The following is a 12742-nucleotide window of genomic DNA, read 5'->3' as shown; positions in this document are numbered from 1 at the left end:
CCTTTTCAAAGCACAGCTTGGCTGAACTTAACCCTGACATGGTCTACATAAGTCTCAGATACGTGTATCCCAACTAAAAACAATGTGTTCTAGTCAGTCTTTTGAAATTTCTCACTTCCTCTGTTGGGTGACTTATGTTATAACCAAATACTTCTTTTGGAAGCTAACATCACAAAGCTGTGTTTTACCCATACCAAAAGCGAAACATTGATTTTTAATTGTTGTTTCTAATGTTGGCTGCTACCCAGGATCTGGGCCTTAAGCTGAGAAAGTACCCTGGATATATCTCTTCCCTGGGTTATTTGCTGGAATTGTGCTTCCTGGGTCTTTGATTAGAAATGTCACTGACTGAGAATCAACTCTTGTTTTAGTGGTAGAAGGAGGAGAAGTCCCTCTCCACCACCAGCTAGAAGGCGACGATCTCCTTCTCCAGCTCCTCCCCCTCCTCCTCCCCCTCCTCCTCGGCGGCGCAGATCTCCCACCCCACCACCACGACGAAGGTACTGTGTCTGAAAGACTGACTGATGGTGACTATGGGTTTTTACCATGGAAGTTGCTTTGTACAGTGACATTGCATCTCCAGTTGTAAAAGGTCACGTAGTAAATATGAGCTCCCTTACAGGAAAATCCTAGAACACACAACTCTGTAGAAACAGAAAATAGATTCTGCTTTTTTTTTTTTTTTTTTTTAGTTTTTCGAGACAGGGTTTCTCTATGTAGCTTTGCGCCTTTCCTGGAACTCACTTGGTAGCCCAGGCTGGCCTTGACTCACAGAGATCCGCCTGGCTCTGCCTCCTGAGTGCTGGGATTACAGGCGTGCGTCACCACCACCCGGCAGAATCTCAACTCTTGAAAGGCTGGGGCAGGAAGATTTTGAGGTGGAGGCCAGTCTGGGTCCTAGAGCAGCCAAAGCCTGGGTGTCTGAGGAGAGGAGTGAGGAATAGCAGTGGCTGCACACCCATGAAGGGTTCTAGAACCATCCAGCTGCACAGGAACAGTACACTAACCTGTTGGCTGTGTGCATTTGATTTCCTTGGTAAGGCTGCTAGCAGTTCCAAATCAAGAGTGCTCCATGAAGTGAGAAGCCAAAAGTTTTCTAAAAATGTTAGTCACAGGCTGCGTGTGTCAGCACACACCCCTAATCCCAGATCCTAGGAGATGGAGGCAGGAAGAGCACTAGTTTGGAGCCAGGCTAGACTCTGTCTTAAAAGAACCCATACAAAGACATCCCCAGCCGGACGGTGGCGGCGCACGCCTGTAATCCCAGCACTCGGGAGGCAGAGGCATGTGGATCTCTGTGAGTTTGAGGCCAGCCTGGGCTACAGAGCTAGTCCAGGACAGGCTCCAAAGCTACAGAGAAACCCTGTCTCAAAAAACCAAAATAAAAAAAGACATCCTCCAGGGTGTCAGCTCAGTCACAGCAAGAGAATAAAGAACGATCACAGGTTGGTAGGCAGATAACTGGACAGTGACTGGTTAGTCTGTTCCTGTAGGTCTACAGATATAAAACAGGGGGAAATGGGGTTTTCTATTTGTTTGTAACTTTTATGTATGTTGGGATGAATCCATGACAAGCAATAACTGTACAATGCTTGTTTTACTTTTTACTACGGTTATTTAGTGTGTAATAGAGAAAGGGAAAAGAAGTGTGTATGTCTTTTTGGAGTGGGGTGTTTTGTTCTTGTTTAACGAGATCTAATATGTATACCAGACTGGTCTTGGATTTGGGGCTGTCTCAGCCCTCAAACCTCCCAAATACTGGAATTACAAATTGGAGCCACTGTGCCTAGGTAGAGTTACTAAATAATTGCCCAGTTCCACTCTACCATCTTGCCTGAAAGATTGGCTTATTGTAAATCTGAGCAGGAATTTATGTTGAAAGACCCAAGTGCCTTTAATTCCAGCACTCGGGAGGCAGAGACAGGCCTCTGGAACTCTGTGAGTTCCAGGCCAGCCTGGGCTACAGAGTGAGTTCCAGGACAGGCTCCAAAGCTACACAGAGAAACCCTGTCTCAACTCCCCCCACCCCCCCCCCCCACTCCCCAAAAAAGGAAAGACCCAAGCGCAAATTGTACAGTTAGCCTGAATGTTGTACTAAGTCTTAATTCCTAGGACTTCATAACAGGACTTCACTTTTAAGAGAGAAGCCAGGTAGAACTTTAGAGGTGTCTTTGGCTGTGAACTTGCACTGAAAAGTGGTCCTTTGAAGATAGTGAACTAGGCTGCTGGGTCAGAGGAGCCAGCACATCATCATGTAAACGGTTTCTTTATTTTGGTTTGTGCGTGTTTTGTCTGAGTATATGTATGTGCATTGTGTGTACCTTGTGCCTGTGAAAGCCAGAAAATGATGGTGGTTCCCTTTGAATTTGAGTTAGGAACCTTGGTGAGCTACTGGGCCACATCTCCAGCCCCTGCCACATAGAACTCAGTAAAGCAGACTTTCTCAGTTGACCGATGTTGACTATTATCACCTGGCAACAGCTGATGCTCACAGTACCACAAAGCAGTGTGAGGGTCTCTTATCATGAAACAGTGAATTGATTCTATATAGAAAGTCTATGAGTGAATTTAAATTGTTTCTGAGAATTGCAAATTTCTCCATTAAACACAACATGGTACCCTCTTGACAAGTATGGTGGTGGACATCTTACTTTGAAATATATCCCTTGGCACAGTGCTGGCTACATGATATTTATAACTGGTTGACTAGCAGGGTGGCTGAGTGAGCAAAAGTACTTGCCACATTGGTGTACTGACCCAAGTTTGCACATGAAGGTGGATGAAGAGATTGATTTCTCTGACCTCAGCATGGCCACTCACTTGCACACATGCAGAATGTGTGGGCATGAACACACCCAGATAATAATAAATGGGTTTTGATTTCTGGATCCTGTTGGTTTCGGCTTAATGGTGTGTTTTTTCTAGGACTCCTTCTCCTCCCCCACGCCGCCGCTCACCTTCTCCAAGAAGATACTCTCCTCCCATCCAGAGGAGATACTCTCCTTCCCCGCCTCCAAAGAGGAGAACCGCCTCGCCCCCACCCCAGCCCAAGCGAAGGGCATCACCATCTCCACCACCAAAGCGCCGGGTCTCCCACTCTCCACCTCCCAAACAGAGAAGCCCCCCAGTCACCAAGAGACGCTCGCCCTCCTTATCTTCAAAGCATAGGAAGGGGGCTTCCCCAGGCCGCTCCACCCGAGAGGCCCGGTCACCACAACCAAACAAACGACATTCGCCCTCACCACGTCCTCGAGCTCCTCAGACCTCAAGTCCTCCCCCTGTTGGAAGAGGAGCATCAGCATCACCCCAAGGAAGGCAGTCCCCATCTCCAAGTACTAGGCCCATTAGGAGAGTCTCCAGGACTCCGGAGCCTAAGAAGATTAAAAAGTAAAAATATTTAATGCTTTTTTGTTAGAAGTATTTAGTTCTGTAACATGTAGAATCCTTTCCCTATTGAGCACTTATAAAAATAAGAAAGCTGGGCAGTGGTGGTACACACCTTTAATCCTAGCAAAGGCAGACAGATCTCTCTGAGCTCAAGGCCAGCTTGGTATACAGAGTGAGTTCTAGGACAGCCAGGACTACACAGAGATACTGTCTTAAAACCCAAAATAATAATATAATCAAAATTTAGGTATTGTTCATGTTGTTCCACTTTGAACCTAGCTCCTTGTAGCATAAATGCTAGAGGGCTTTATTTGGTTCTTAACATCCGGTATTTTAGAGATACGCTTCTGAGTCTGAGATGAAACAGCCTCTTTTTATTATTTTATGTCAGTGGGTGTTTTGCCTGTATGTGTCTGGTGGGCAGTGTCACAGAGGCCAGAAACAGGTGTCAGATCCCTGAAAAGGTAGTTGCAGTTAATTGTGAGCTGTGTGGGTGCTAGGAAATGAACCCTGGTCCTCTGGAAGAACAGCCAGTGCTCATAACCACTTGTCTCTCCAGCCCCTGAGAAGCATTTAATACTGGTACAGAGGCTTCAGGAAGCTAAGAAACTAGTGTCCTGTGGGATGCATCATCAGTGGTAGAGAGTTGCAGGCATGAGTGACCCTGTGAAAGACTTGGGTGACATAAAAGCAAGTGTGTAGCCTCTGCGGGTCTGTCCTCAATGCTATGTTGTGTTGTTTTGTTTTCCTCTTTGTCTAGGGCTGCCTCACCAAGCCCTCAGTCCGTAAGAAGGGTTTCCTCCTCCCGATCTGTCTCTGGATCTCCTGAGCCAGCAGCTAAAAAGCCTCCAGCACCTCCGTCTCCTGTCCAGTCTCAGTCACCCTCCACAAACTGGTCGCCTGCAGTACCAGTCAAAAAGGCTAAAAGCCCAACACCAAGCCCGTCCCCTGCCAGGGTGTGTATGTGCCTGTTTTGGGCATCTTTATAATTAATCGACTGGGGATAATAGTGGGTGCTTACAGTCCCAGCACTTGATGGACACAGCAGGATCAGGAGTTGAAGGCCAGCCTGTGCCACACAGTGAGACCTTTCTCAAAAACAATTAAGTTAGAAATGAGTTGAATTCATACATAAATTTAGTGTAAAGACAGTCTTCTGTTGTATGCTGATTCAGTTATGAAAGTGGTTTTTGTTCAATAGAAACCATACTTTGAATTTAGATTTTGATCCTCTTTTCTAGGTTAGTGAGTAGCAAAAAGTACTGTTATTTACTGAGACTCAATGAATTGCATGAGCCATTCTTAGAGTTGGCTCTGTGTCCGATGACTGCCTAGCTGATGGCAGTTTGACTGAGCTATGCTGCTCAGCGATATCAGGACACATTTCATGTAGATGGGGTATAACTTACAAGGCTCAGGAAGATGCAGCCCTGTTGTAATGGAACATCTGGGCTGGAAGATGGCTCCGTGGGTACAGGAACCTGCATCCAACCTGAAAACAAACCTGAGTTGAATCCCTAGGACCCACGTGGTAGGAGAGGACCAACTCCTGTACATGGAACATCTCAGCAGCAGAATAAAACAGACCACTCCCACTTTAAAATAGGTGTAGTTCAGAATTTGTCCTGGCAGTTTTTGGACTCATAGCCGGTAGGCACCACATACTGAAATCCTGCTATGTGTTAGCCAAGCATTGTCAGAGGTTTCTAAAATTGCTCCTCATTTAATGCTCGGGTCAGGAGCTGGAAGGCAGCTCATGGTTGGCCCATGACTCCAGCTATTGACACCCCATTCACATCCTGAAGTTGGAAACCTGGCTTAGAGTTAGTAAAGAAACTACCAGTGAGTCAATGTCAAGGCTCTTTCCTGCTGGTGCGTGGGCAGGCCGGCTGTGTGCACTTCACCTCCTGAGAATGCCTTCGCTGGGGGCAATGGTCTTTGCACTTCTGTGAAACATTATAATCAGATCAATGACCTCACTGTGTCTTTCTGGGTCTCTAGAATTCTGATCAAGAAGGAGGTGGAAAAAAGAAGAAGAAGAAGAAGGACAAGAAACACAAGAAGGATAAGAAACACAAGAAGCACAAAAAACACAAGAAGGAGAAGGCTGTGGCTGTAGCCCCTGCAGCTCCTGCACCCCCTGCAGCTGTTTCTGCTGCCACCACCACATCAGCACAGGACGAGCCTGCGGCAGCACCAGAGCCCAGGAAGGTATTCATGCAGTGCCTCTGTTGTGTGTTGCTCGCATGCTGGGATGTCCTTTTCACCCACCAGGACCAAGGAGAGGACAGGTGGCTTCCCAAAAGCTTGATGCTGGGACGCTTTGAGTTTTTAAAAACTACCTTCCGAGCAGTGCTGGGGACAAGAGCACAGGGTGTTTTGTTGTGTGTTAGGCATGGGTGCTACCACTGAGCCACACCCCTAGACACTCCGACTAAATGCAACCAAAGAAATTCACACAATGGAAAAAAGTGGGGAGCCTCCCAAGTAACTGATAATGGTGGGTTTTGTGTGTGTGCTCACCTATCAGTGTGTATGTAGAAGCCATTAGTGTCTTCCTTTATTTTTTTATTTATTCATTCATTCATTTATTCACTCATTCATTCATATTTTTGTTGCACTTTACCTGTGTCAGCACAATTTGCAGGGTTAATTCTAGCCTTCCACTATCTGGAGTTCTTAGGATTGAACACAAGTCATCAGGGTTGGTGGCAAGCTCCAGGCTGTTTTGCCTGGAGTTCACTATTTCAGATAGACTGGACCACACCTAGACCACTTCCTCAGCACTTGGGATTGCCAGTACACTGCTGCCTGTTAACTCAGGTTCTCATACTTGCATAGCAAGCATAGGGATGTAACTCAGTTTGTGGGGGGGCTTGCTTGCATGCTCAAGGCCCTGAATGTGACTCCCCTAGCGCCAGATAAACTGGGTGTGGAAGTATGGTGTTCTAAATAAACCCAGGGTACAAAGAGACTCTTCTCAGAAGGCATGATTCCAGGTGGGTGGGTCTTGTGTACAGTCTGTGTTGTTGCTGCAGTTGGTTCTGGTCTGCACTTGGCCTGTCCTGCTGTGTCTCAGACTTACCCTCTGCCCCGTGTGCTTTGTTTCCAGGAGACTGAAAGTGAAGCTGAAGACAACCTTGATGACCTAGAAAGGCACCTGAGGGAGAAGGCCCTGCGGTCCATGCGGAAGGCTCAAGTGTCCCCACAGTCCTAGGTGGACATGTTTGTTACGTTGTAAATTTGATTTGGTTTGTACTCAATTCAATTTCAAAATTGCTAAAATGTGTTTGAGCTTTAGACTATAACATTTGTTGTAATAATTGCTAGGTTGAAGTTCACCATGTTTTAAAAAAAGGGGCATGGATTTACATTACAAAGGCGTCCATGGTGTATTAGTGACATTCTTCCATTGACATTTAGAGTGAAATATTTTAAGCCAAAAAAAAAATGTTTTTAAGGGCGTTTAAATATTGTTGACATTCTTGTGGTTCCTTCAAATGCCCTTGCCTCTCCCCAGAGTTAGTTTGCTTTCCTCACCCACCTCTTCTTTTCTTCTTCCTTTCTCTTAAATTTTAGCATCCATGTAAATTATGCTTTCAACCCTGGATAGGTTCGTTCGTAAGCTTGCCAGAGGGAGACCACTGTTGAAGTACAAAGGTCTGAGTGAGTGTTTTAATGCCACCAACACTCCTGTTCCTGTGGAGTCTCTGCTGACACCTGGGGTTCCAGCTCTAGAGAGCAGGGGAGGCACTGCTCACGGATGCCGAAAGTCTGTCTGTGTGTGACGGGCTCATAAGTTGATTTAGAACTCTGGGATTTTGTCCTCTTTGGGTTGGTTTGTTTTGCCCCCCCCCCTTTTTTTTCTCTTTTGTAAAGGCAAGTTATCTGACCCAGCAAGGACCCTTCAGTTAGATACATTTGTTTATGAAACTTGGTGGCTCCCATCCATGTTTTTCCCTACTCTTCGAATTGGTACACAACTGAAGAGCTCTTGCATTGGCCGGCTGGGAGGGCCTGGACTGGACACAGTGTCTTGGTTTCACTTGTTTTATTTTATTTTATTTTTTAACTAAAGCTATATAAAGCTTGTGGATTAAACAGAATAAATTTCTAAATTTAAGAACGTTGCCACTCACTTTTATTCACTTTCCTGGGTGCTACGAGACAACTCTTGGTTGAGCTGGGCTTTCAGGGAAAATAAAATGATGAAACAGGACTTTCCCTTCTATTTTAATAATTAACTGCAGAGTGCTAGGAGGGAAAGTATGGGGAGCTCTCTGAGCATAAAAAGCAGGTGAGGCTAATTCACCAGCAAAAGCAGACTAGCTGAGGTGGAGAGCAGTGTCATGGCACTCGAGTGTGGAGGGAGCCTGGCACACTCCCAGAAGGGAACTTGGAGGTAGATCGGAAAGTGAGAACTTGGCACCAAGAGTCTGAGCTGAATTTGGACCCATGGGTAAATTTGATAGTAATTTCAGACAGTTGAAACAGAAACACAAAATGCACGTGTCTTACTTATTTCAAGGTAACTTAAGAGTTTTTGTTACTTTTGACTTTGATCCAAAAGACACAAACAGTTAAGTGATGGGCTGGTTCTACATGGAGTATGGGGGTCGGGGGCTCTAACAAGGAAGAAGGTCCTAAAGGAAGACAGCCCTGCAGGACTCCATACCCGGGAAGAGTGGAGTCTCACAAGTGCAGAACTAACTGCCCAGGTTCCCCTGTGTTAACTCGGGAGAAGCAGTGTTCAACTAACTGCTGGAGGTTGACTCCAGTGTAAACCCCAATGGACGCCAGTGGACGAGCCCATCTATTCAGCCCTTCATTTGGAGCATTTAAGACTTGACTCCTGCAGCTCATGGGTTTCATTCTTCCCTTGAGCTGCTCTTAGCAGTGACTGTATGTTACCCAACTGAAACCAGACAGACAGCAGTCTTCGGCTACACAGTGAGGTCAGGTGGTTTAGAGGCTAGCCCAGGCTACATGACACCCTGTCTCAGAGATGGAGCTGGGTGCCTTAGCACACAGCTATGATCCCAGCAGGAGGGTCGGCTTTGTGAGCCTCATCTCTAGTTTCCTTTGTGATGAGTCTTGCTGTTGTGTTCAAACTCACTATAGCCAGCAAGATGAATCAGCATTTCAACAGCACCAATGGGACTCAATTTAAAAAATAATAAAAGAGGTGGGAAGGGGACTTGAGGTGGGTATAATCAAGTTTTTTTTTTTTTTTTTTTTTTTTTTTTTTTTTTTTTTTTTTTTTACATGTACGAGATTGTCAAATTAGAGCATTTTTTGTTCATTTTTAAAGCTTTTTTTTTTTTTAAATATTAAGGAGGGCTGGGCATTCAAAGTGTGTTTACCTAACATGCACAACGCCCCGGAAAGTGTGTGTTGAAGAATCAAGTTCTAGTTAACATGAGATCTTGGGGACAAAGGAAAGTTGGGGTTTAGTGATGGGTTCAGGGCTGCTGGAGAGACAGCTCAGCAGTCAAGACACTTCCTGAGGTCCCGAGTTCAAATCCCAGCAACCACATGGTGGCTCACAATTAGGATCTGGTGCCCTCTGGCATGCAGGTATACATGCAGAGCACTCATACATAAAAAATATGAATAAAATTTAAAAATTTAAGGTGACCTGTTCATGTGCCAACATGGAAAAGGGATGATGTGACATAGTTTCAGCTGTCAACTTGACACAGTCTTAGGAATTGCCTGGAAAGAGGAAACCTTAGCTGACTAATTGCCTTCATCAAGTTGGCCTGTGGCCGTATCTGTGAGCCATATTTTCAGTTGCTAATTGTTGGAGGGCTCAGCCATCTCTTTAGATGTTGCCATCTCTAAAAGAAAGCCAGCCGAGAACTGGATGGTGGCACATGCCTTTTTAATCCCAGCACTTGGGAGGCAGAGGCAGGTAATTTTTTTATTTTCTTAAATTTGAAAAGTGAAAGGCGGGGTGGAGAGAGGACGCTGAAGACTGGAGATCCGGATGTGGGGGTTCTCTTAGTGCCTGGACCCTGGATGCTGGAGGTAGACCGAGCAGAGTCTCCAGAGAACACCACCGGACTGCGCCAAGCCTTCCCCATACTCTAAACTATCCATTCATTTGTAAGTTACCCCACAAAATAAACCTCCCTTTTAACTAAAAAAAAATTGAAAAGTGAAAGAAAGCTAGCTGAGTAAACCTGTTAGAAACACTCCAAGGTTTCTTCTCTAAGTTCCTGCTCTGGTTTCTGTAAGACAAAATAAACCATTTTCCTCCCAAGAACTTGTTTTTGGTCTTGTATCACAACACAGAAGTAAGCTAGAGTCCTATCATATTTTTAATTATGTGTATGTGTGCCCTATAAGAGGGCGTGGAGTGGGTCCTGGGAAGCTAGAACCAAGGTGCTGTGATCTTCCCAGTGTGGGTGCTAGGAACTGAAGATCTGTAAGAGTGTTGTGCTCTTGACCAGTCCAGTGAGGGTCTCACTGTAGCCCTGGCTGACCTAGAACTCTCCTGTACATCAACCTGGACTTGAACTCAAAACAGATCCACCTCCTTCTGCCTTTTGAGTGCTGGAAGAATTAAAGGTGTGTGCCCCAATTCCTGATACTTTTCTCCCTTTTTGAGATATGACCTCGTGTATCCCAGGCTGATGGTGAGTGAGCTCAGGAGGCTCTTACATTCAGTAGCTTTGCGCCTTTCTTGGGTCTCACTCTGTAGACCAGGCTGGCCTCTTAACTCACAAAGATCCGCCTGCCTCTGTACCTTCAGTTGCTAAGTGCTGACTGTCTAAGGGCCTCCTGCATGCTGCGAAACAATAAACAGCTGCATCACTATCCATCCCCACCCCCCATTTTTATATAGCCCAGGCTGGTCTTGGTCTCCCAACTGCTTAGGAAGACAGGACTAGTGTACATTTCATTGTGAAGACCCCTATTTGCACAGTTGCTGGGTGTCAGGATCTGAGGGAGGAAAAATAAATGAACTGAATACCCTACATGTAATTTTTTTTTAAAGTACAACATGAGTTTGTAAAACATCAAGGAAAATATGCTTGAACTATGCAAAGTTAAAAAGTGGAGGTGAGCCGGGTGGCGGCGGTGTTGCACGCCTGTAATCCCAGCACTTAGGAGGCAGAGGCAGGTGGATCTCTGTGAGTTCGAGGCCAGCCAGGTCTACAGAGCTAGTCCAGGACAGGCTCCAAAGTTACACAGAGAAACCCTGTCTCGAAAAACCAAAAAAAAAAAGTGGAGATGAGGCTGGGGAGACAGCACAGTGGGTGATGAGCAAGTGTGAAGACCTGAGTTCAAATCTCCAGCACCCCTGTGCAGCTATAAACATGGCAGCATGTGCTGGAAATCCCAGTACTGGGGGATAAGACAACAGAATTTCTGGCCAGTGAGGCCAGTCAATTGGTGAGCTTTAGGTTCATTGTGAGATCTTGTCTCAAAGAATACAGCTGTGGCAAGACACTGAGGAAGAGACCCAACATCTGGTCGCTCCATAGGTGTTCCAGGGTACACATAGACCACAAAACTCAGTTCCAGTCCTCCTGCCAACATGGTTCTTACAGCCATTACAAACAACTTTCTATAATATGATAGCCATGATGGTCACCTCGTAGGGCTCTGTAAGGATTCAGTGGGCAGGACCTGCCCTGGGTAAGGCTTAGATGCGCAGGGGTGAGGCTGGCAGCTGTTGTAGGATAGGGCAGCACGGAGCAGTGGGGCATAGCTGGTGTCTCAGATTCCTTTGCTGCTAGCTGGGCCTGAATGGGTGGACCTTTTTTTTTTTTTTTTTTTTTTTTTTTTTTTTTTTTTGGTTTTTTGAGACAGGGTTTCTCTGTTTAGCTTTGTGCCTTTCCTGAAACTTATTTGTAGACCAGGCTGGTCTCGTACTCACAGAGATCCGCCTGCCTCTGCTTCCTGAGTGCTGGGATTACAGGCGTGGGTGCGCCGCCACCACCACCCGGCGGGTGGGCATATTTAAAAGGCTGTGCGCTGTCTTTAAAGGTTTGATAGTGTGTGTCAAATATTAGATACTGGTAACTATGGGACTTGCCACCCACACCTAGCTACGTGGTATTGTGAATAATGGTAAAATAGTTCAGAGGCAAAATACAGAAATGGAGGGGCTGGTGGGGGGACGTGGGCGAAGTACATCGTACAAAAGGATGAGAATGTCTGTGAGGCTTGTAACCTGATGTCATTTACGATGGGTTTGCACACAGAAGCAGGAGGATTACCAGCTTGGAACCAGCCTGGACTACTTAACAACAACCTGTATCAAAATATCAAAGTTATCCAGGAGTGGTGGCACATACCTGTAATCCCAGCGCTCAGGAGGGAGCAGGTGCATCTCTGAGTTGTAGGTCAGGACTAGTCTACAGTTCAGGACAGCCAGGGCTACACAGAGACACCCTGTCTTGAAACCAGCCACCACCACCACCACCCAAAAAAAAGTTGTGTGGTGTGTGTGTGTGAAAAAACCAGGCTCATAACTATGATACCAGCACTTAGGAGGCAGAGGCAAATAGATCTCTGTGTGTTCAAAGCCCAACCCATGCTGCAAAGCAAGCCCCAGGCCAGAACAGAGAAGACCTTTAGATTTCATTCCATGTAGTGCTGTTCAGGAGGCAGTTTTGACCGCGGAGGCAGACTTCCCCAGCCAGTCCAGTCCCTGATTTGTGCTCTTCTGCTTCTACTAGGTCGGCACAAGAGGAACTGCAGTTAGAACCTTGAGTTTTACATTGTAATAAATTTCAAATGAGCCGGGTGGTGGTGGCGCACGCCTGTAATCCCAGCACTCGGGAGGCAGAGGCAGGTGGATCTCTGTGAGTTCCAGGCCAGCGTGATCTACAGAGCAAGATCCAGGAAAGGCACAAAGCTACACAGAGAAACCCTGTCTCGAAAAACCAAAAAAAGAAAAAAGAAAAACCAAAATAAATAAATACATAAATTTCAAATGAATCTTTTGTTTGTTTATTTATTTATTTATTTATTTATTTTTTATTTATTTCCAGACAGGGTTCTCTGTGTAGCCCTGGCTGTCCTGGATCTCGCTCTGTAGAACAGGCTGACCTCGAACTCACAGAGATCCGCCTGCCTCTGCCTCCCAAGTGCTGGGATTAAAGGCGTGTGTGCCACCACTGCCCGGCTTCAAATGAATCTTAATCAAAATACATTATAACCAACCCCCCCACCCCCTCCGTTTTTTTTTTTTTTGTTGTTGTTTTTTGTTTTTGTTTTTGGTCCATTTGCCAAGGACAAACTAAGTCTGTTTATACCTATAGTATAAAAAGCCATGGTTCGGGATTTGACAGGCTCTTTGGGACGTGTTTTCTGCTTCCCACCTGCTGTGGAAGCATTT

General features: G+C 45.9%; 1 protein-coding gene across 7 annotated transcripts in view; it reads left to right on the top strand.

Annotated features, from left to right (window-relative positions):
* Positions 1-7510, top strand: part of Srrm1 (serine and arginine repetitive matrix 1) — a 32620-nt gene extending 25110 nt beyond the window's left edge. For all 7 annotated transcript variants that reach the window (XM_036177028.1, XM_036177023.1, XM_036177027.1 and 4 more), the window contains 5 exons: positions 372-500; positions 2926-3387; positions 4148-4343; positions 5389-5598; positions 6500-7510. In XM_036177028.1, the coding sequence (XP_036032921.1) occupies positions 372-500; positions 2926-3387; positions 4148-4343; positions 5389-5598; positions 6500-6604 (1102 nt within the window). In that variant the 3' untranslated portion in view covers positions 6605-7510. The remainder of the gene's footprint in view (positions 1-371; positions 501-2925; positions 3388-4147; positions 4344-5388; positions 5599-6499) is intronic.
* Positions 7511-12742: the final 5232 nt, after the last annotated feature.

Source organism: Onychomys torridus, chromosome 2 (assembly GCF_903995425.1).
Source record: "Onychomys torridus chromosome 2, mOncTor1.1, whole genome shotgun sequence".
Taxonomy (NCBI): domain Eukaryota; kingdom Metazoa; phylum Chordata; class Mammalia; order Rodentia; family Cricetidae; genus Onychomys; species Onychomys torridus.
Note: the sequence above shows the minus strand (reverse complement) of the source record. Positions and strands in the feature narration are given on the sequence as shown.